This window comes from Crocodylus siamensis, chromosome 11 (assembly GCF_052110815.1).
Source record: "Crocodylus siamensis isolate JL-2025a chromosome 11, ASM5211081v1, whole genome shotgun sequence".
Taxonomy (NCBI): Eukaryota; Metazoa; Chordata; order Crocodylia; family Crocodylidae; genus Crocodylus; species Crocodylus siamensis.
This window is the reverse complement of record NC_143405.1, coordinates 28031106-28055301: the sequence shown is the minus strand read 5'-3', so window position 1 is coordinate 28055301 and position 24196 is coordinate 28031106. Positions and strand designations below refer to the sequence as shown.

The window sequence follows — 24196 nt, the reverse complement described above, 5'->3', positions numbered from 1 at the left end:
CACCAAGTCATATCAGCTGTGCTCACTGTAGTGTCAGCCATCCCAAGCAAAATGAGGCTGTACCTTTTCCTGTGACAGCTCGGCTATATGCTGCTCCTTGCTCAAGGCAAATTGTGAAGTTTTGGCTTAAATTCCGGAGAACAGAAGAAATAAAATACAAAAATGATGCTACATTTCAGGTATTTATTTTAGAGTCTCCAGAAAACAAATTATGCAAACAAGATGTGGCTGTTTTTCCCAAGAAAGATCAGGAATATATTGGCTATCCTTCACAGCACTCTTTTATTATGAATATCTCAATTAAGAGCCATGAATATTGCCACTTAGAAAAATCTTTACTTTCGTAAGTGGAATCATGCAGTGAAAATTGAGGTTTTAGTTTACTTAAGGAAACAAGAAGGACTTCCACTCTGACATTTCTGGAACTATATGTATGTATACATTCATTCCACATTGCCCAGGATTTTTTATTTTTAATATTGTTAGCACTTTGCTATATTTCAGCTGATTTTCAGTCAGCCCAGATCTGCCTTTCCTAACACTGCTTTTAATGCAAGTGTGTAGCAACTGGGAAAAAAACCAAGAAAGCTTCTTTCCCAGATTTGAGGAAGGGTACTTTGTGCCCAGAAATTTGTCTAACATCTCTCCTAACTATACAGATATAAAAGATATCACAAAAAACTTGCCACTTGCAAATGAATAGCACTTTTTGTCTTCTGCTGACTTGAAGCTGTGTTGTCTCCTCACCAGTTGTCAGTACCTTCTGTCTATTGGCTGGAGATCTGTATATGAAGTGGAATGCTATGACCTTATCACAGTAGGGTTAAAAGGGTCCTCAAGCCTCATCTAGTCCAGCCTGCTACTTGAATGCAAGAATGCTACTTCTAAATTGTCCCTTACCCATTCTTATCCAACCTTTTTTGTGCCTTTATCAATTTTGTCTCTTATCTCTGGGCCGTCTCTAACTTCTCCACATCCTTCTTGAAATGTGAGACAGCAAGCTTGTTTTTATTCTAAGAGGCCTTTTCCTGACTGATAGAAATTGAAACCAGAAGTGATAAAGTTGTAGGGGTATGAGGGCCTGCCAACATGACACACTTAAGTGGACTTTTTTCAGTTAAACACTTCTATTAATTGAAGTTTTGTAAAAAGAGACTAGGGGGGCACTAAGTGCTGTGCTTAGCAATGACTAATACAGGTCAATTTGAGGGGACTACGATATTTCATTGCATGTCTGATAGCATTGTGTTATGATTTACTTTTGGTTTTTACTGTTCCTTTATAAATCAACATTATATCCATTATAAATCAGTATTATTGTACCCAATCTTATGTTCTCCTGTCCTGGGATTTTAAACATAATTTTTGGTATTGGGGCTACCCTCTGCCCAGTCCCATGCTGGGATCTCTTATGGGGCAACCCTGGGTTTGGGCTCAGGACTGAGGACTGTCTCCTGCTCCATACCAAGAATTGGGGCCTGAGGAGTACCCCTTACCCAGTCCCAATGGCAGGGCAAGGCAAGGCAGCAAATATATCAGTGGCAGGGGAGCCCAGTGTCTCCTGCTTGGTGCATTTTTAAATGTCTTGTCTTGCATCCCACATACAGGCTACAGAGCAAGGCTGCAAACTGTTCTAGCCCCATGCCAACAAGCAGCTGATTTTTGGTATTAGGATAGGGAAGCCCTGTTAACAATCAGCTGATTGTCAGCATCAGACTGGGCTGAACATTCCACATATTTAATTTAAGGCACCATACAAAAATGCCGCAAAAGTTGTTTTACATTGTATGTGGAACATCTTTGTGTCTGATTTATTATTTTACGATGCCATGAATTCACTGAACATGTGGCATGTTGTAATTTATGGTGTAATTAACATATTAATCATGCTATTAATATACAACTGCCAGAGACTTAATGGTGCTCAAATTCCTTAAAGCTACCCAAGCTGACAATGCCTCTTTTTAACAAAATGAATCATTCACATAAGATGAAGGAAACCTAGCATTTAGGATAAATGGGGGAGATTGTTCTTCAGGGTACTTATGCTCTTTTTTGCAGTTCAGCATCTTGGCTTCCTCGCCTTAAATAACTCTGGAAGCAGGGTTACATGAGTGTTTAAGCAGACATTTTTAGGCAGCAATTTGTAATTAAAAACGGTATCTGAATGTGTACATACAAAGAAGCTGTTCTAATATTAATCATGTTAATGGGGCAAAAATAATGCTTCTTTTGGATTAGCTATCATGTGAAACCATTTTAAGTTAGGTTATCTATGCAATTAAAGCAGAATAGGCATTGATGTTTGCTTTTAATTCATGCTATCTTGGATATGTTCTTCTCAAGCACCATTTACATTTATTTTTCCCTAAAAGATTAGAAGAATAATGAATGTACATTTCGGGTATAATGAAACATTCTTAGATTCTTAGATGTTATAATGAAACATTCTTAGATTTGTGCTAATATTACAAGGTTTTTATATTTTGTCCTCATCTCAAGCACCTGCATTTACCCTATTCCTCTTATTGTTAATACATACCATTGCTATGTTAGGCTGAAAGCCACAGTGTTCCCCAGCCTGCCTTGTGGTTCTGCATAAGCTACGAAGTTTTCCGTAACTTAAAAAGTGTCCTTACAGTTGTATGTGCTCAGTATATGAAAAGGTCAGAAGGTTCTGGACAGTTTAAAGTTGTGACTCTCAGTGATGTGGTGACCTAGTTTTTATTTTTGAGCATGCCCAGTTATTTTAGGTTATATACCTGGCACGAAAAAGGTTGATTGTCACCTCTCTGAGCGGGGTTGAGAATTTTATTGACTGAGAGCTGTGTGTTTGATAATGACCCATGAGTGAGTGATTGGCTTCTAAAAGTGATGTGATTTGGGGGTTATAAGAGCATTTAGACCCAAGGTTAGGTGTTTAATTATGATTTTGGGTGACTGTAACAGGAGTTCTTCTCTGGCCCGATTTTACATTTGGCCTGCCCACCTGTTTCTGGGCCAACTACCCACCTTCCCACCTGCCATGCCTTGTTAATTAATTAATGATCTTAATTAGGCGGGAGGCTGCCCATTTCCTGCTCCAAAGCCAGGGGGTGCTATCTGCAGCTCCATTCCTCCCCTACACCACAGCCCAAGCCTCACAGATGGCATCCATAGTTCTTACTGTCACCGGTCCCACACTGAGCCCCAGATCTCTCCAATCAGAACACCTCTAAGATCCCTCCATGCCGGTGGCCTACCCCGCCTTCATTCAGGTTGTCTAGCTCCCTGAAACTATTTTCCCCTCTCAGATGTGGTCCCCCCGTGACCTTTGGCCATACAGGCCCTGGCCTCACCTCCAAGGCTAGTCAGAAACCCCAGGCCCTCCTAGCTCTGGGTGTCCTTCCTGGTGGGCCCCTGGCCCTTTTGACTGGTCTGGTCCTGGCCCCAGCATCGACCAGTTGAGGGTACTCCCTCTATCAGGTCTCTGAGTCTCTAGCCCCACTCTCTCTCTCTCTGGGGTCTGCTCTCTGGGCCCTACTAGCAGGTGACCCACCCGGTTGTGGGCGCTGTTGTTAAGGCACCTCAACCCACCTTTCAGCGGGGTGGTAACTGGCTTGGCATTTCCTGGGGGCTCCCGTGCCACTGAGAGCCCCACCAGGCCACCCACTTCCAGCAGGGTGCAGTTTTAGATCATGCCCAGGACCAGGAGCCTCCTTACCATCCCCTACAGCTCCTCCCTTACTTCCAGGATGATACAAGCAGCCTTGCAACCAGGCAGTGTTGCTGCCTGACCTGCCAGCAGGGAACTGATCTGTTTATATAGGCAGCCCAGGATCTAAAATAGCTGCCACAATCAAGCACCTGCTGGCTGTTTGGCTCTGATCTTAAAGTGGCAGGCACCAACAGTGCCCTGCCACAGTGATGCTGAGGAGAGTGTGTGTGTGTGTTTGGCTGATTGAATGAGAGATTGCTTGCTGCGAGTGGAGTGTTGAGTTTATGCCAGAAGCTCCTCAAGCTCACAGCTGAGCACCTCAGGAAACATCTCATCTCAGTTGAGTCCTGATCCAGAGGAAACCAGGGCTGTTCCAAGAGATCCAGATTGGCTGATCCAGAGGGAACCAGGGTTGTTCCAAGGATCTGCTATTAGGCCAGCGTAACTTCATCCACCCTTTGAAAGTGTTCAAAGAAACTTGAACAGATGTTCTCCAGGGAGATGAGTGACGCAGCGAACTTGTTCGCTGGCATGGCATTGCATCACATCAGATCAAATGTTGTAAAGTCAAAACTGATGTCATAAAATTGAAACAGGGTGTCAATTTATACACATTGTAAGTGCGAAACGTTGTAACTGAATACGGAAGTCAAGGATTGCCTGTACACAGAAAAACAAACAAGACAGTTACAATATTACAGTTTCAGTTGGGTATTTGGGGAAGTGTAGCTCAAGTTTGATCAGCAAAAAAGGTTTAAAAAGTTGTGTCTGGAGTAAGAGAAAGAGGGAAAGAGAAGTAGAGAGGGATTAAACCAAGTCTGAGGTTTAGAAAGTGGGCTCGTTCAAGTTTGATCAGCAAAAGTTACGTTTAGAAAGCTATGCCTGATGCGAGAGAGGAGAGAGAGATTAAATCAAGTCTGAGGTTTAGGAAGTAGGCTTAAACAAGAGAGAGAGAGAGAGAGTTGGGATCTCACCACTCCAAGGCTCCCAGGTGTTTGTTGACAGACAAGGTCCTCAGCATGATCAGTGAAGATATTCCAAGCAGAAAAAGAGAAGGTATATTCCCAGTGGAACTGTGCAGCTTTTTGGATCCAAGCATCAGGACAGAGACTTGAGCTTGGGTGGGGGGGTTTTATAGGGAAATAACAGTCGTTCAAGGGAGAACAATGGATCTGCTTATGCTGGACAGTAGGAACTGATTATTCCTGGCTCTGGGCGGTGTTAATTGGAGGGAGCTCATAATGCAATCAGGCATAGACAGTATTTTTGGGTACCTGATGAAGGATTTATCACTAGAATTGGTCTGATAAATGCTGAGCAGGATGTGTATAGGCATGGGTTAATTAATATCTGGAGCAGAGATCCCCCATCATGAAGCACTTCCCTGCTTCTCTGCTCCCACAGTTCCATGTAGTCCTTGCCTTGGAACTCTGTTCTCCACTCTTGATGCTAATGAAGGTGCCTCCCCTTTTCCCCATCTCTGATATAAATGATACTGTGGGGAAGTTGCTGTAATCTTGTTACCCTTATCAAGAGGGGTTTAGATGCGTTTCTCACTGTATCTTCATTTCCTTTGATAAGCTGGTCTTCTGATCAGTTCTGGTTCAGACAGAGGTAAAATGCTGGGAGGGAAAGTCCTTTGTGAGTCAGGCTAGGTACTGTGCCAGGGTTTCCCAGGAACACCCCCTACCCCCAGTCTTCTCTAGCCCAGCTCCCTCAGCCTCTTGTCAGAAGTCGTGTGTCCCAGCCCCCTAACCATTTTCATTGTCCTTCAATGAACTCTCTTAAATTTATCTACATCCTTTCTGTAGTAAGAGGCCCAAAACTAAACACAGTACTCCAGATGTGGTCACACCAGTGCTGTACAGATGGGAAGAATCGCATCCCTCAATCTGCTGGCAACACCTACTAATGCAGTCCAGTATACTGTTAGTCATCTTTGTAATAAGGACCCACTGTTAACTCAGTGTATCCCCCAGGTCCTTTTCTGCAGAGCTGCTGCTTAATTAATTGGTCCTCAGCCTGTAGTGCATGGGATTGTTCCATCCTAAGTGCAGGATTTTGCACTTCTCCTTAGTGAACCTCATGGGATTACTTTAGGCCCAATCCTCCAATTTGTCGAGGTCTCGATTCAGATCCCATGGGTTTGCGTCCCATTTTTCCAGAGCTGTCTTCACTGCATCAACAGTGTTGCAGTCCATCTCCGTTGTTGACTGACCCAGTTCTGGATGGCAATAGAGGGGTGACTTAAACCAAGCCACCTGTTTTAGTTGTTCCCTTAACCGCATAATAACTGATCTACTGAGTATGTTGATTGCAACTATGGATAGATTCTTGGTAAAGCCAATCCAGCCCGCACTTTTTCTGTTCTTGGATTCTTTCTTCATGGTCATTTCCAATCAACGAAAACATTGTAGCCATGTGCACCTTTTCATCTTCTCTCAGTGTTGTCATTTGCCATTAATGCAAGGCCAAGTATCTTAGATTGTTGACATTTCCATAAGCTGCTAGCATTGGAAGCATTCAACAGCAAGTTGATAAGTACTATTCGAAATTCATTCCACCTAGACAATGGTAATGTCAAAAGAGGATTTCAACATCAATGATACAAAACAGAAAATATCTGACCATATCTGATTCACAACAGAGCATTTCTTCAGACATTAAATGTACCAATTCCTAAAGACAGTTGAACTGATGAATCCATGATCTAACACATTTTGGGCGACATCAGTGCTGGATGTGTTGGAACCTGTGATGCATATTTTGGTTTTTTGTTTGTTTTTGGTTGTTTATTAATCATGGATTATCAGAGCCCTCCCCCCTTTGCTTACAAGGAAGTGGGTACAGCTATTGCTGTCCCCCCCTCCCCCCTTTGCTTTGTTGTGCTGAGCAGTCCTAATATGCCAGTGCCCCTCAGTCCCAAGCCACAGCCCCCCTAGCCTTACTGGTGCCTCTCACTCCCAACCTGCAGACCCCTGCTCCAACCAGCGCTTTTCACTCAGCCTACAGCTCCCTGGCCCTGCCAATACCACCTCACTCCCAACCCACAACCCCCCCCAACCCATGTCCATTTTCTGTACTTATATGTACCAACTGCTTCAAGCTGTTAATTGCTTGAGGCATCTTCTGGGGGTAATTATGGATTAACATACTAAGTAAAGTTTCTCTTACTGTTTTGTGGAGGTGCGTTCCTCTGTCTGTGTGAAATCTGCCAGTACCCCTTCCACATGAAGCCATTTCTTCTAATCTTCACAAAGGGGCTCTTCAATATATCTATACCCAGCTTGATCTGCAGCCAGCTAAAGCACTAGCATTTTCTTCAGGTCAGCAACTTTTTGGGTCCAATCCATCACATCTGTAACATCTTTGCTTGGAGGTTGTGCGTAACGTTTAACATTGTATATTTCCCACTTCCCAACATTGCTTGCAAGACAGCAATGACATCCAGAAAATGCCAGGACCCTTCCACAAGATTAAATTGCTCAAAGTCCATCGGCGGTTAACCAATGTGCTAGTATTCCCTCAGAACTAACCTCCAATCTTTGTTGTTGTGGCTGAGCACATAATTTGCCACTCCCATACATTTTTGGTGATAACTGAGCAGACTACACTTTTCTGAACTTCATGTTTTGGTATAACCAAAGTTGTTGCGTCTAAAATAGTTCATTCTTGACTAAATGAAATTGGTTGTGCTATAATTATATTTGTATAACGGCTTGTTTTGGAGCCTGTTAACCCATCTTCATTGAAATCTTTTGTTATCCATGACAACAGTACAAGGCTGATGTGGAGCAATTTCACTTGGACACAGGTGACCATGCTGAATTGATTTCAATGTTTCCACTGAAAGTATTGAAGTATGGTCAGATTTGTAGCATTCCTGCAGTGCCGATGCTCATGGAGGTAGTTAGGTCAAAGGACGTGGTCATCATGGGTGACCTGAACTTTCTGGACATCTGCTGGGAAGAGCAGTCAGCCAGGTCTAACCACTTACATAGGTTCCTAGCCAAAATGCAGGACCTCCATCTAACCCAGGAGGTGCACAGCCCCACCAGGGGAGACGCCTTGTTGGACCTGGTGTTGGCCACCAGCGATGACCTGGTGAGGGGGCTGAGATTGCTCGACCACCTGGGCGACAGCAATCATCTCTGGTGGAATTCACCATCCAGCGCTAGGTGACAAAGGCCTGCAACAAGGCAGCAGCCCTAGATTTCAGGAGGGCGGACTTCAGTGAGCTAAGGAGAATAGTTGGGGAGGCACTGAGGTCCCAGAGGGAAGGGGAGTCATGTGTCCAAGAAGAGTGATTGCTTCTTAAGGAGACGATCCTCCAAGCCCAAAGGGAGGTAATCCCAACACAGATCAAAGGGAGCAGGAGGGCACAAAAGCCCCCGTGGCTCACCAAAAGCATCCGAGAATGTCTCCTAGCTAAAAGGGAGGTGTACACACAATGGAAGGGAGGGGCCGTCACCAGAGAGGACTATACTGCGGTTGCTCAGGGATGTAGGGGGGGCGGTCAGGAAGGCCAAGGTGGAGATGGAACTGGGACTAGCTTCCCTGATCAAGGACAACAGGAAGTCCTTTTTTAAATACATAGAGGGCAAAAAGAGGGTTCCAGGTAACATGGGGCCCCTGCAGGACACGCTAGGAAACCTGGTCTTCACACCAGACGACAAAGCTAACCTATTTAACAACTTCTTTGCCTCCATTTTCCTGAGCAGGGACCAGATCAGTCCCCCCATCAGGACCCCCTCAGGCCAAGGGTCAGTGAGGATCTAGTCAGGGAACTTCTGGAGGGACTGGATGTATTTAAATCGGCTGGTGCAGACGATCTCCACCCCAGAGTGTGAGGGAATTAGCTGAGGTCATTGCGGGAACCCTGGCACGGCTTTACAAGCACTCGTGGTGCTCTGGTGTGGTGCCAGAGGACTGGAAGAGGGCCAACATGGTTCCCATCTTCAAAAAGGGAAGAAGGAGGACCCAGGAAACTATAGGCCAGTTAGTCTAACCTCGATCCTGGGCAAGCTTTTTGAGAAAACTATTCTGGCGCATGTCCACGAGGGGCCAGCAGGGGAGATTATGCTTAGGGGCAACCAACATGGGTTCATTAGAGGCAGGTCCTGTCAGACCAACCTGGTAGCCTTCTGTGACCAGGTCACCAAATCCTTAGATGCAGGGGTAGCAGTGGACGTAGTCTTCCTGGACTTTTGGAAGGCCTTTGACACTGTCTCTCACCCTATTCCCATTAAAAAACTGGGGGACTGGTGTCGACACCTACACAGTCAAATGGGTTGCCAACTGGCTGGAGGGCCACACCCAGAGAGTGGTGGTACATGGGTCATTTTCGACCTGGAAGGATGTGGGCAGTGGGGTTCCGTAGGGCTCGGTCCTCGGGCCTGCACTGTTCAACATCTTCATCAGTGACTTGGACGAGGGGGTGAAGAGCACCCTGTTCAAATTTGCTGATGACACTAAAATGTGGGGGGGAAGTGAGCATGCTAGAAGGGAGGAATAGGCTGCAATCAGACCTAGACAGGTTACAGGGGTGCGTGGATGAGAATAGGTTGGGATTCAACACTGACAACTGCAAAGTGATGCACCTGGGGAGGAAGAACCAGCACCATAACTACAGGCTGGAGAACTCCCTCCTCCTCAGTGCAGACACAGAAAGGATCTTGGAGTCATCACTGATGCCAAGATGAACATAGGCTGGCAGTGTGAGGATGCAGTCAGGAAGGCCAACCATACATTGTCATGCATCCACAGATGCATCTCAAGCAGGTCCAAGGAGGTGATCCTCCCCCTCTCTGCCACACTGGTCAGGCCACAGCTGGAGTACTGTGTCCAGTTCTGGGCGCCACACTTCAGGAGGGATGTGGACAACATGGAGAGGGTCCAGAGAAGGACCACTCGCATGATCGGGGGCAGCAGGGCAGGTCCTACAAGGAGAGACTCAGGGGACCTGAACCTGTTCAGCCTCTGCAAGAGAAGGCACGGGGGACTTGGCATGGGGGCTCCACAGTGCATGGAGATGTGAGAGCTGCCTGCTCCCCTGTCCCTGTATTTGTCCTGTTGTTCACCACTGTGGTGTGGTTTTTGCCCCTTTTTTCCCAGGTTTTTTGCTACCAAGAAATCCTAGTAGCGAATTTTGCCCCAGCACTTCAAATTAGAAGTTCTGCACACTGATGAATGTGCAGCTCATGCCATTTGTGGCACTGCAAAGAGGTTTGCAGAACCACAAATCACACGTGCCTGCATGTCTGGATCCAGCCTCTCTGTGTCAGTTTCACCATCTGTAAAGTGAGAATAATGATACTGATCTCCATTTGTAAAGTTATTTAAGACCCAGAAGTAAACTCTTTGCTGATTTACAAAATAGTGATAAATAGTGATTTATCCTAGTTCCTCTTTTTTAATGTTATTTTAAATCAAACTTGCAACATGAGTTTTTGGTTTCTGCTTCAATGGGATGGATGGGCTGGGAGAGCTCTGGGCAATGCCTGCCAGCTAGCTCAGTTCCAAAGAAGCAGCAGGAGATGTAGATTCAAAGCCCTTCTGGGTTATGGTGGGTTTAGATCCTGGGTCCTGAAAATGTTCCTTAGCCACTGGACTATTCGGCTAGAAAGTGGGAGTGCTGTAAGTATAATGTCCGGACCTTCCTGGCTTTACATGCATACTTAAGAGATTCTCTTTTACAGGGCAGTAGCCCAGCCTGAGCAACACCCTTCTGAGCATGCTCAGTCAGCCTGCATTGGCAAAGATGAATCTCAGACTCGCCTTTAGTGCCAAGCACTGCAATTATGTGGTAGTGTATGGTTTGTTTAGGCATGTGAAATAAAATAGGATTTAACCCTAATGCTAGGTACAGAAATTACACATAAATACACACCAGTGATCAGAAACCAGTTCAAATCCGTAATACAACAGAAGTTCAGTGCACATAAACCTCTGTCAAAATAGCCAAAACTGGTTTAAGACATACCCAGATGGATGTAGTATCAGGCTTAACTGATTTTGGTCAAATCAGCTTATTGAACTTCTGTCCCAGATCCTCTCCAGATTCAGAGTTAACTCTCAGTATCCCAGTGTTCCAGGACGATTCGTACCTCCCCCACAAATCAGCCCTCGCAGGGTGGGGGCACTAGCCTTGGCTCAAGCTGTCTGCTCCAGATGAGTAGGGAGGCATGCTCTAGTGCTCCCTGGCTTCTGTCCTGAACCACTGCAGGAATGTGGTTGCATTTCTGGAATGAATATCTGTTCACTTGCTTATTAGTTCAATCTACATAGCATAGACCAGTCTGTGAGGAGTGTATCAATTCAGCCTCAGGGGTTTTGACTGTCTGTACTTAGCCTAAATATATTGATATTGAAATTATCAAGTATAATGAACCAGACTGTTCTGGAGTCCTTGAAATATCATTTTACCCTGCTGACTACTTTTGATTACATCAAAAATGTTCACTATAGTTTTTCAGCAGAGTTGTATTTCTCGGTGGTAAAATGTGATTCCTGTGTACACTGTCTGTCTTAAGAGTTCAAATGACAAAGTTCTGTATGAGAAAAATATAGCTTTCATTTATAAGTTATTAATCAAATAGCAGGCATACATACAAGGTAAGAATTACCAAGTAAATCAATTTTTCATTGTTTTTGGAGTTGTATCTGTTTTTGACTAATTGGTTTTCTTTGCCTACTGTCATTAAAAGTTTTGTATGTTTATTTCATAATTCAGTAATTCATTTTTCAACTAACTTCCCAAAAATCAGAAAAAGCAAGAAATGATTTGGGAAATCCAAGATAACAGGCTAAAAAAAGGGATTAGTTACTCTGAACTTCTATATGCTTTAGGTAATAGCCTTCTTCATAAGGTCTCAAGTAACTGACGTTTTAGAAGGGAGGAAGGGGTTATATATAAAGAGGGATAGCAGCCCATGAAAGGAAGGGGACAGGCATAGTGAAAAGAAAATATGTGGACACACTTCTATGGCTGTGCCATACTTTCACTGAGGCCCTATGTTCCATACAGCTCAGAACTCAACAGCTCTCCTTACCTGCAGTAGAGGTTCCTACGTGTTGAACCCTTACAAGAAGCCTGACTTGGGAATGTGGACATGGAATGGCTTGAGATAAAAACATATTTAGCATCTGAAATGAGTGAGTCACTTAGTTTACACTTACCTTCATACAGTTTATTTATGAGCACTTTTTTTATTTCTTTCATTTGCAGACTGTTTCCATTCTAGAACAAAGACTGACGCTAACAGAAGACAAACTGAAGGAGTGTCTTGAGAATCAGCAGAAGATCATTCAAAATAAAATTAATTAATTAAACGGTAGCCAGTAAAGCTGAAATTGTTTCATTTTTTTTAAATTTGTGTTTGACATTTTTTGTGTGAATGCATTTAACATAGGAGATTTCTTATTTTTTGGAATGCACAATTATTGGTATCTGTAAAAATATGCAATTTTATTACTTTAAGAATAAAATCCTCTTTTTACTTTACTAAATACAAAATTATTTGTGATCCTTTATCTACATCACCTGCTATGATAGTCTAAGTATTGTTTGTGCAGCATATGATTTCCCAACTTCATAGAGTTGCTGATGAGTTAAATCTTTCAAAAAGAAAACTAAAATTTGAAAATCCGGAGTTATGAATGTTGTTCCGAGGCATGGGGGAATGTTCTCAGCCAGCACCTGGCTTGCTGTTGCTCTCAGTGTGTAGGCTGCTGGGGTCTGTGTGTTCTGGGAGACTGACACTAGCAAGCAGTCTTCCTGATTCCAGAAGCAATGCAGAAAGAATTACTTAAATTTGTGTTGGTGTGGGGTGTCATGGGATGGGGTCCCTAAGGATGGCTGTGTTACCCCTAAGGCCCCTTAACTGTGCCAGTTTGGCCCGATGGGCGCCCTCTATTCTCGCCTGCCACATCTTGATGTAATTGTAAAGAAAGGGAGGCTGCCTTCAAGTCCCCCTTGACATGGTTCTGATAGACCCTCTGAACCCTGTGGGTTCCCGGACCCCTTGTGGGTCCCATTTCACAATGAATGTCTCGGGACACCCCAACCTTATGGGTTATATGCGTGGCTCCAAACCGTCCCTTTACCATGCCTCAAGCCTTGCAGATGGTATTGACACAATGTCCCTCCGAGGCCTTGGTTTCACTTGGCCTTCAGCTCATTACAGGGCTCTCCGCGGCCCTGTCTCAGTCTCTGCACCCACACTGGCGCTGGGGTCTGTTCACCCCCAAACACTGTACACTCTGGCGCCAGGGCCTGTGCACCCCGAATAACGTGCCCTCTCTGGCACTGGGGCCTGTGTACCCCGAATACTGCACCCTCTCTGGCACCGGGGTCCCCACACTGTGGTGGGCCCAAATGAGGCCTTCTCCTTCCCCAGTAGCCTTACCCAAACCACTGGTGTTATAAACAAAAGTAAAAAATGCAAGCCCCTAAGCTATACCATAACTCAACTGCACAAGGTGCGCTCTGCCCCTTAACATTACCAGGAGCAGAACTTACAGTCAGGCCTTTTCCATTCACTTCCTCTAGGAGGGCTCCTCCCCCCTTGGCTGCTGGCAGAGAACTGCCTTCCCTAGTTCCAGCCTGGGGTTTATATAGGCCCAGGGTCCTGCCCCCTTCTGGTCAGGTGACCAGGTGCAGATGCAGGCTAATTTGCTCACTAGCCTGTTGCCTTGGTAACAGGCCCTGTTGCACAGGGCCTCTGCCTGTCTCTTTGGGCTTTCCCCAGGCAGTTTCTGCTGTTCTAGGAGCAGACACCTTAGTGCCCCATGACATGGGGTTGATTAATTTAATAGAGTATGGAGCTAATGGGAGACTTCCCCACCCAGAGCATATGTATTGTAATAATTACAGGGACGTCTAAGCGGGGAATCCCGTCTCTCACCTGCTACATCTTGATGTTGGAAGAAGTTTTCTATTGGGAGGAGTTAAACTTAAACACCACTTGACCCCGAGATCTAGGACTGGTTTTTCCAGGAACTCCAACCTCCCATATAACCCAGCTTTTAGTGCCTCTCAGAAATTCAGCCAACTTTCATTAAACCAAAACTCACAGTGACCTTTATTTTCAGAAATTCTCTTTTATTTATTAACTTTCTTTTCTTTGTGTTTTTAAGTTCACTCAGGCCTCGCCTAAGGAGCAACAGACTCCAGTACCCGTGAACTGCCAGACTGCTTTGTCTGATTCACCTAGGTCTATCGTACAGTCTTTTTAGGGTTAAACCCTTTCTTTCTTGGAGCCCTGCACAGACCTCCCAGGGCTCCTGCTCTACCCCACCATTTTGTGAAAGATCCCTGCCCCCACCCGTCCCAGGGAGCTGCAGAGCTCTCCCAATCCCAACCAGAGTCCAGGGTCTTAGCGGACCGGGTGGTTCAGATCGTGCCAGAAGAGCCCTCTGAGCTCCATGACCAGGAGGAGGGCACCCGAGAACCAGCAGGCTCCATGGAGCCTTCAGACCTCTTGGTTCCAGCAGTCCCCAGGGATGAGCTACTTGCATTTCTTGACTGTGACTATACCTGCCAGTCCACCAGCAAGGTACAGCTAGCCTTGGACTGCTGGGGAGATTTTGACAGCATCCTTGCCACTGTGAGGGCACTGGCGGGGGAAGGCAAGGGGCCCAAAAGCTGCAATGTCTGGATCTATAGGGGGGCCCACCATTTCATAGATGCCCTCTATGCATATGGGAGGTGCTATGTGAACTGGCAGTCCCCACACCGAGCATTGAGATGCATGAGGCCCCTGCTGAACCATCTACACCACCCCTTGCAGCCATGAGGTCATTTAAGATCACGACCGTCAATGTCCACGGCTGCAGGAAGGGTCTCCAGAGGTGCTGGGCACTCTTCTTCCTTCAGGTGGGGGGGTACCCCATGGTATTCTTGCAGGAGACCCTGGCAACTCCAGCCAATGAACCAAATTGGCAGCTGGAGTGGGGAGGCAGGGTCTTCTTTAGTCACCTCTCAGCCACCTCATCTGGGGTGGCCACCCTGTTCTCCCCTGGCCTGCAGCTGGAGGTTCTCCAGGACATTAAGATGGTATCAGGTCGCCAGTTGCACCTCTGGGCCCAGGTGCAGGGACTGGTCCTGAACCTTCTGAAAGTGTACGCCCCTGCGAAGGACCCAGAGTTGGCGGATTTCTTCCACCAGGCAGCCACATACATCAGCACCCTTAACCCTCACAAGTACCTGGTCCCTGGTGGGGACTTTAACATCACCCTGGATGTGCGAGACCGGTCAGGCAAGGAGTGGAACCAGGCTGCCATGGGCATCTTCAGGGAGATCCTGGTGAACATCTAGCATGCCTGTCACGCCACTGAAACCCCTGCCTTCACTTATGTGAGGGTGGGGGAGGAGCAGGCATGCCACTTCCAGTTAGACTGGAATTATATCTCTTTTCTGCACTTTCCTTGGGCCCACTCCTCTGGCATCCGGCCAACCCCTTTCAGCAATCACCACCTTGTTTGGGCCCAGGCCACACTGGGGCCTGGGCATCCAGAGTCAGCCTACTGGCATTTCAGTGCCAGCCTGCTGGAGGATGTGGGTTTCAGGGAGGCTTTCTGGGACTTCTGGCTGGCCTAGTGGGAGTAACGGGCAGCTTTTCCCTTGGCTTGGAGATGGTGGGATGTGGGGAAGGCACGCATCCAGCTTTTTTGCTGCGGCTACACTCGGGCACACCCGGAAGAGGGAGGTGGTCTGGTAGCATCTTGAGCAGGAAGTGCTAGAGCTGAAGAAGCACCTGGCCACCGACGCAACTAACCCATCCTTCTGCAGAGAGTGTCAGGAGGGGCGGAAAGAGCTTCGTGCTCTGGACGACCACTGTGCCCACGGTACATTTGTCCACTCGTGAATCCAGCTCCTTCGGGAGATGGACCATAGCTCCCGTTTCTTCTATGCTCTGCAGAGGAGGTGGGGGCCAAGAAGTACACCACCTGCCTTCTGGTGAGTGACGGCACCCCCCTCACGGATCCAGGCGAGATGCGCCAGCACATGTGGGCCTTCTATGAAGAGCTCTTCTCCTTGGATCCAACCAATGCTGAGGCCTGTCAGTTCCTGTGGGAGGGACTCTCTCAGGTCGGCATAGGTGACTGGGACCAGCTGGAACCTCCTCTCACTCTGGCTGAGTTTTCAGCTGCCCTCCACCTGATGCCTGGCCACAAGGCTCCAGGCATCGATGGGCTGACTTTGGAGTTTTACCAGGCTTTCTGGGACACCCTTGGCCCAGACTTTGCTGCGGTCTGGGCAGAATCTGAGGGAAGTGGGGAGCTCTGTCATGCCGGAGGGCCATGCTGACCTTCCTGCCAAAGGGAAATCCCCGCGACCTAAGAAATTGGCGTCCCATGTCCCTCCTCTGCACGGACTACAAGGTAGTAGCGAAGGCCATCTCACTGCCCGTGGTCCCTGCTGACGGACATGATCCATCCCGACCAGACGTACACAGTGTCCAGACGTTCTATCTGACAACCTGTACCTGGTTCAGGACCTCCTGGAGCTAGCCCTCCTATCCCTGGACCAGGAGCAGGCATTTGACAGAGTGAATCACGGGTACCTCACAGGCACACTATGGGCCTTTGGCTTTGGGCCCTGCTTTGTGTGGGCTCTCCAGGTGCTGTACGCCTCTGCAGAATGTTCGGTCAAGCTCAACTGGATCCTGACAGAGGCCATTCAGGAGAGGGGTGCGTCAAGGCTGCCCACTGTCAGGCCACCTGTATGCCTTGGCCCTGGAGCCCTTCCTCATTCTCCTGCAGAAGCAGGTGGTGGGGTTGATGCTCCAGGAGCTGGCGGTGCAGCTGGTCCTGTCAGCATATGCTGCCAATGTACTTCTCATGGTCCAGGATTCAGGTGACCTGGCGCAGGTGGAGGCATTGTACTCAGCGGCCTCCTCTGCCCGGGTCAACTGGGTCAAGAGTTTTGGCTTGCGGTGGGTGGCAGGTGGGCTCACTCCTACCCGCACTCCATGGGAACTGCTGAGGCGTTGGCTCACTGCTCTGCTTGGGGGTCTACCTATCCCCCACAGACCCCTCTCCGCCAGAGAACTCGCACCAGCTGGAGGCAAGGGTGGTGGAGCAGCTCCAGGCATGGGCAGGGCTCCTGTGATGTCTCTCCCTGCATGGGAGAGTGCCGGTGCTGAACCAGCTGGTCTTGTCCATGCTCTGGCACTGTTTACACACCCTGCCTGTGGCCCCCTGAGGTCCTAGCAGGACTCCAGAGACAGGCACTAGAGTTTTTCTGGCTGGGACGGCACTGGGTTGCCTCAGAGTTCCTAAGCCTCCCCTTGCAGGAGGGTGCCCAGGGCCTGGTTTGCCTGCATGGCCAGGTCTCGGCATTCTGCCTTCAGGCCCTGCAGCGACTGCTGTACGGTGTTGGCAGCCATGCAGAACGGGGTCACCTGGGCCGCGCTGTCCTCTGCCATTTCCAGGGGCTCCGATATGACTGGCAGCTTCTCAACCTGAAGAGCTTCTCCCTGCAGGACCTGCGAGGCCCTGGAGCAGGATCTTCTCCAGGCCTGGAGCTTGGTCTCCTCCTTTAGGTCCCCCGCAACAGTCGCCCAGGGTGCCAACCTGCTCGTCAAGCCCATCCTCTGGAACCCCCAGCTGGAGGTACCAACAGCAGAGGTGCCCCAGTTCTGACAGAGGTTGATCCTGGCTGGTGTCACCTGTAGTAGAGACCTCCTGAACTACGATAAGCAGGAGTGGGTTTACCTGTCTGCACTGGCCCGGCGCATGGGTCTACCCACAACACGTGCAACCTGCCATCTCATCTGGTCTAGGAGGTGAAATCTGCCCTACCTCCCAACGCCCTTACCTTTGTTGACTAGGTCCTGCATGATGCCGGTCCCCACGCCCCATGTTCTCCAGTCCACCGAAATTTGTTGTGGGGCTGCTTTTCCACCGTCCATCGCCGTCACTTCTACATGCTCGTGTGCTGCACTATTCATCATGCCACCCTCGCGTCCTGCCCAGACATCATGTGGCGGGACCTGCTTGGTGAGGGTGTGGCTGGGGCACCCCAGTGACAGAGTCTGTACTCCACCTTTGTCCCACGAGTCACTGGGGACCTCATGGAGCCATTGCCACAAGCATGTATATGGTAAGCTTCATGGACATCCTGGTCTCCTGCCCCTTCTGCAGGCAGAGAGAGACCCTGGCACACATGACCCTTGAGTGCACCAGGCTGCAACCCCTCCACCTCTACTGCCTCCTCTTGAGGTTCTGGTTGAATTTCACCCCCGACCTTTTTGTTTTTGGTCACCCCATCCATGGCCCCACCAAGTCCTGGGACCTCCTGGTCAACCTCCTTCTGGCCCTGGCCAAATGGACCCTGTATTTGACCAGGAAGGAGGCTCCGGCCAGAAAGGTGCCTGGAGACTGTGGGGCTGCTTTCCTCTCACTTGTCCATGCATGTCTCCCGGTGGAGCACCAGTGAGCAGTCTCCACTGGCTCCATGGATGCCTTTGAGGACAGGTGGGTGCGGCCCAGGGGGCTTTGCTCAGTGTCCCCCTCAGGCGCACTTATTTTCACCCACACAACACTCCTATCCTGTGGGTCCTATCCTCCTTTGACCCACACAACACTCCTATCCTGTTTTTTGCCCTTTTTGTCCCAAGAATTCTGTTGTATCTTTCACTAATTGGCCCCATACAGTAGGGGCTATTAGATTTCATAGATTTCATAGATATTAGGGCTGGAAGGGACCTCAGGAGATCATCGAGTCCAGCCCCCTGCCCAAAGGGCAGGAAGTCAGCTGGGGTCATAGGATCCCAGCAAGATAAGCATCCAATTTACTCTTGAAGGTGTTCAATGTAGGTGCTTGAACCACCTCCACTGGCAGACTGTTCCAGACCTTGGGGGCTCGGACAGTAAAGAAATTCTTCCTTATGTCCAGCCTAAGACGGTCTTGCAGGAGTTTGTGACCGTTCGACCTCGTCATCCCTTGGGGCGCTCTGGCGAACAGATGTTCCCCCAGATCCTGGTGGTCACCCCTGATAAACTTATAGGTGGCCATCAGATCACCCCTGAGCCTGCGCTTTTCCAGGCTAAAGAGTCCCATGGCTCGCAGCCTGTCATCGTAAGATCTGTTTTCCTGATCTCTGATCATGCGCGTGGCTCTCCTCTGGACTCTCTCAAGCTTCTCCACATCCTTTTTGAATTGTGGAGCCCAAAACTAGACGCAGTACTCCAGCTGCGGCCTCACCAAGGCTGAGTACAAGGGGAGAATGACGTCCCGGGATTTGCTCAAGAAGCATCTATGGATGCACGCCAGCATTTTGGTCGCTTTACTAGCCGCAGCATCGCATTGCAGGCTCATGTTCATCTTGTGGTCAATGATGGCCCCCAAGTCTCTTTCTTCTGTAGTGCTAACCAACATAGCACTGCTGAGCCTATAAGGGTGCTGCAGGTTTTTCCTCCTAAGGTGGACAACCTTGCATTTTTCGGTGTTAAACACCATCAGGTTCTCGTCTGCCCATTTGCTGATCTTGTCCAAGTCAGCCTGGATCACCCGCCTATCTTCTGGCGTGGATGCTTTGCCCCAAAGTTTGGTGTAATCAGCGAACTTAGCCAGTCCACTCCTGACTCCAATGTCCACATCGTTAATGAAGATGTTGAACAGGATGGGTCCCAGGACAGAGCCTTGAGGGATCCCACTGGTCACAGGGCACCATGATGAGTGACTGCCATCAATCACAACCCTCTGGGTCCAACCACGAAGCCAATTTCCCAGCCAGCGGATCGTGGTGGAGCCAAGGCCACAACTGGCCAGTTTGGCCAAGAGGTGATCATGGGATACCAGATCAAAAGCTTTTTTGAAGTCAAGATATATGACATCAATCTCTTCTCCCTTGTCCAGGTGATAGGTCACCTGGTCATAAGGAAATGAGATTGGTCAAACAAGACCTACCCGCAACAAACCCGTGCTGGCTATCCCTTAGGATGTTAGCCTGGGCCAGTCCCTCAAGGATGGCCTCCTTAATAAACTTTTCTAAGATCTTCCCCAGGATAGAAGTCAGGCTAATGGGCCTGTAGTTAGCCGGATCCACTCTCCTCCCTTTCTTGAAGATCGGCACCACATTGGCCTTCTTCCAGTCTTCGGGCACTACATCAGAGCGCCAGGAGTTTTCAAAGATCCATGCCAGGGGCTGGGCTATGACGCTCGCCAGCTCCTTGAGTACCCTGGGGTGCAGGTTGTCAGGGCCAGCTGACTTGAAGGTATCCAGCTTCTCAAGGTGTTCCTTCACGAGGTCAGCATTGATGGAGGGTAGGGGATCCCCCTCACCCAGATTTCCCTGTCCCATAGCAGGCATGGGCGTCCCATGGGACTGATGAAAGACTGACGCAAAGTGCCTATTTAATAGGTTGGTTTTTTCCTGGGTGTCAGTTGTCAGTTGCTCCATCTGGTTTAGCAGGGGTCCAACATTGCCCTTGCTTTTCCTCCAGCTCCCCACATATCTGAAAAAGGACTTTTTGTTGTCCTTGATGCCTGAAGCTAGTTGGAGTTCAGTTGCAGCCTTGGCTTTCCTGGTTTGGTCCCTGCAGGACCGGACCAGCGCGGAGTAATCCTCCTTGGAGGTGAATCCCGTCCTCCATCCTTTGTAGGCTTTCCTTTTTAGCCACAGTAGGTCCGCTAGGTCTCTGGAGAGCCAGGGGGGCTGCTGTGCCTTCTTGCTGCCTTTCCTCCGTGTTGGAATAGATTTAGCTTGTGCACTGAGGATCGCTTCCTTGAGAAGCAACCATTCTTCTTGAACTCCCAACTCCCTGGGGTCATGGTCCCTGAGGGCCTGACTGACTAGCCTCTTGAGCTTGTCAAAGTCGGCTTTTCTGAAGTCAAGGACTTCTGTGTTGCTGACTGACTTGCCAGCTTTACGGCGGATGGTGAAGGTGATCAGCTCGTGGTCGCTGTCACCCAACTTCTCATCAATCAGCCAGGGCCTTACAGCCCATGATACTTGAAGGATACAAATAGACAGGAGCTTCTGAGAGAAGCACCTCTGGGAGGAAGCTGGCCGTGTCCCTTCCTGCCTTGGGCTGCTGCTGCTGTTGCTGCAAGCTTCATCTCAGGAGCTTATGAGAAGATGGCCAAGTGCTTTCCTGCCTCTGGCTACTGCTAGCTGCTGCCTTGGTCTCTGAGCTTTTGGAAATAAATTGGATGCACCTCCCACGGGGGGATCCTCTGCTGAATGTTGCTGCCCCCCCCCAAGGAGGGGCCCACTGCAGTGCAGCACACCCCAGCACCACACCCCAGCTTCTGCACCCCTGTTCCAACTCCCAGCTGGAGGACAGCCTGGGAAGGGATCCTGAGCTGCCTGTAGGCCCCTCCTCCTCCACCATCACTGTTCTCCCCTGGCCAGGAGCCCTCCCCTGGCCAGCCCCCCCCGGAGGGGTTCCCAAGCAGGGACCAAGGCCAAGGGCAGTGGGAAGGGCTTTTTTCAGCCTCCTCTACAGCTGGGGCTGGGAAGGGCAAGGGTCCTGCCCCCAAGCCTAGACCACCAGCACCTGAGAAAGATGTTGATAGACTTGAGAGGGTCCAGAGGAGAGCCATTCATATGGTTAGGGGCTTACAGGACAAGCCCTATGAGGAGAGACTGAGGGACCTCGACCACTTCAGCCTTCACAGGGGGACACAGCAAGGGATCGGAGATGCTCTGTTCACCAGGGCGCCTCTTGTGGTAACAAGGAACAATGGTCACAAACTGACAGAGAGCAGATTTAGGCTAGATATCAGGAAAAACTTCACGGTAAGGTGGCCAAAATTTGGAATGGGCTTCCAAGGGAGGTGGTGCTGTCTGCTACCTTGGGGATCTTTAATAGAAGGCTGAATAGGCATCTGGCCCCAGCACTCTTTCCTGCCTAGACTCAATGATCTGTTGAGGTCCCTTCTGACCCTAGCATCTATGAATCTATTAACTAGATTTTTGCAAACAAAATTGTTTGAGGGGCACAACTTCACACCACTGCCCTCATTGCAGCCCCACACACAGGAAGCATGTTGCCAGAGCAGTGTGGAGTGAGCAGCAGCAAGCATCTCCTCTGCGCAGTTCCTCTTCTCCCTGCCAGGCTGGGTCACACCTGCTATGCTGCAGAAGCCTCGGAGAAGGGAAGCACAGTGGCAGGGGACAGCAGAGCCATGTGAAGAAGCTGCTCACTGTTGTGAGCTCTGCACTGCTTCCCTCCCCCAGGGCCTCCACAGCCCAACAGACATGACCCGGCATGGCAGGGAGCCCCAGAGCTGTGTGGAGAAGCTGTTCCCCGCTGTGAGCTCCATGCTGCCCTGGTGACACACCTCCACCATGGGTCTGCAAGTGCCTGAAGTGGTGCAGGGTTGCACCCCCCTTATGTGAAGCAGTGGCAGACCAGGGGCCTTCCTTGGGGAGCAAGCAAGACTCCAGGAGGGAGCCAGTGGGGCTGGGGGATCTCCCTGGCCAGGCCCCCCACCTGGATGGGTTCCCAAGCCCCACCCCCCACCATCAGGGACCCAGCATAAGGTCAGTGAGAAGGGCTCCTCTTCATCCTCCTCCACAGCTGTGGGTGGGAAGGGCAAGGGCCCTGCCCCCAAGCCTAAACCACTGGTACCGGAGGGGACCAGGTGTGCTACACCAGTGAGCACTCAGCCTGTACGGACAACCAGCAGCCCTAACCCTGGCCCCACCAAGGTGGCCCCCTAGCGGGGGAACTGCAGGTATGCAAAGGAGGCTGTGGGGCCTATTCTCTTATATTCATAATTAAGCCCTGCTCCCCCAGCTCCAAACCCTGGGGAGGGTTATCTTCCCAGTGGTGACCTACTCACTGGAGTGCCGAGACCCCAGCCTCCACAACATGCGTTCAATCCACCCCCAGGTCATGATCCAGCTGGTGGCAGGACCATGTCTCAAGGCTGAGGGGTGCCTTGTGATTCCATTTCAGGGGGCCCTGGTGAGGTCATTTTATATCCTGGAGGACTTGCAGTGCTTCTGGTGCTGTGCCCTGGGGCACTTATGTCACAAGTGCCCCATGGGCCAGGTGGGGAGGGCATCTGTGGGTCCCACTGGCAAAAGGGGGACCCCGTGCCCCCATCACCCCTCTTCCTCAGGCTGCCCTGGCACCCCAGCCACAACACCTAACCCCCCTATGCACTCAGGGGATGGTGCCCCCCAACCAAGTTTGGTGGAGTCCTGGGAAGGGAGGCAGCAGCTGAGGGGAGAGAGTGGCTCCCCTGACAGGATGATCTTGTCTGGGACCCCATGCAAACCCCCTGGGGGATTGCCCTGAAATCTAGTAAGGGAGTCCAATCCCCACCCTTACCTCCACCCCCATTCCAAGAGGCTGCAGAACTCTCCCAATAGCAAGCAGAGTCCAGGGTCTTAGCAGACCAGGAGGTTCAGACAGTGCCTGGGGAGCCCACTGAGCCCCAGGACCAGGAGGAAGACACCCAAGAAGTGGCAGGCTCTATGAAGCTACTTGCATTTCTTGTCTGTGAGTACACCCAGTGGTCCACCAGCAAGGTGCAACTCACTTGAACTGCTGGGGAGGCTTTGACAGTGTCCCCACCACAGCGAGGGCAGCAGTACAGCACAGGTAAGCAATAAGCAGGTAAGCAGTAAGGGGCCCATTGGGCATCAGAGCTGGGGGGCAACAAAGGCGCCAGTAACAGGGCTCAAGTGCCTATACACTAATGCTAGGATCATGGGGAGCAAGCAGGATGAACTAGCACTCCTGCTTGCAGAGAACACTTATGACTTAGTGGGGTTAACAGAAACCTGGTGGGACTCTACCCACGACTGGGCGGTACACATTGAGGGCTATAAGCTATACAGAAAGGATAGAGTGGGGAAGAGAGGGGAGGGGTTGTGCTCTATGTCAAGGAGCGTTATACATCAACCCTTATCAAAATGGAATCAGAGGAGGAGAAAGTAGAAGGATTATGGGTTAGGATACATGGAGGTCAAGGAGAAAGGGATTTGGTGGTAGGGGTCTGCTACAGACCCCCACACCAAGGGGAAGAACTAGATTTGGAACTCCTGAGGCAGCTCTCGGAAACCATAAAGACTAGGGAGGCGGTAGTCATGGGGGACCTAAACTACCCTGACATCTGCTGGGAGATGCAACAGCAAATTCCCACCGTTCATGCAGGTTCCTATCCTGTGTACAGGACCTCCACCTGATGCAGGAGGTACATGGTCCCACTAGGGGGAATGCCTTACTGGACCTGGTATTGGCAACAGGGGATGACATGGTAGGGGACCTACAGATCAGTGGTCACCTGGGGGACAGTGACCACCAAATAATAGAATTCATCATAAGGCATAGAGTGGGTAAGGTAACTAGTAGGGTGGAAGTGCTAGACTTCAGGAAGGCTGACTTCAGTGAACTCAGGTGTTTAGTCAATGACACACTGCAGAGTAAGAGATTTGGCGAGATGGGAGCCCAGGAAGGGTGGCTGTGCCTTAAGGAAATGATCCTTCAGGCACAGAGGGAGATGATTCCGATGTGAGGGGAAAAGGGGAAAGG

The 24196-nt window shown here is 49.7% G+C and overlaps 1 protein-coding gene across 3 annotated transcripts in view; it reads left to right on the top strand.

Moving 5' to 3' along the window:
• POC1A (POC1 centriolar protein A) overlaps positions 1 to 12205 on the top strand; it is a 104878-nt gene extending 92673 nt beyond the window's left edge. For all 3 annotated transcript variants that reach the window (XM_090021938.1, XM_090021939.1, XM_090021941.1), the window contains exon 11: positions 11925 to 12205. In XM_090021938.1, coding sequence (XP_089878064.1) covers positions 11925 to 12023 — 99 coding nt within the window. In that variant the 3' untranslated portion in view covers positions 12024 to 12205. The remainder of the gene's footprint in view (positions 1 to 11924) is intronic.
• Positions 12206 to 24196: the final 11991 nt, after the last annotated feature.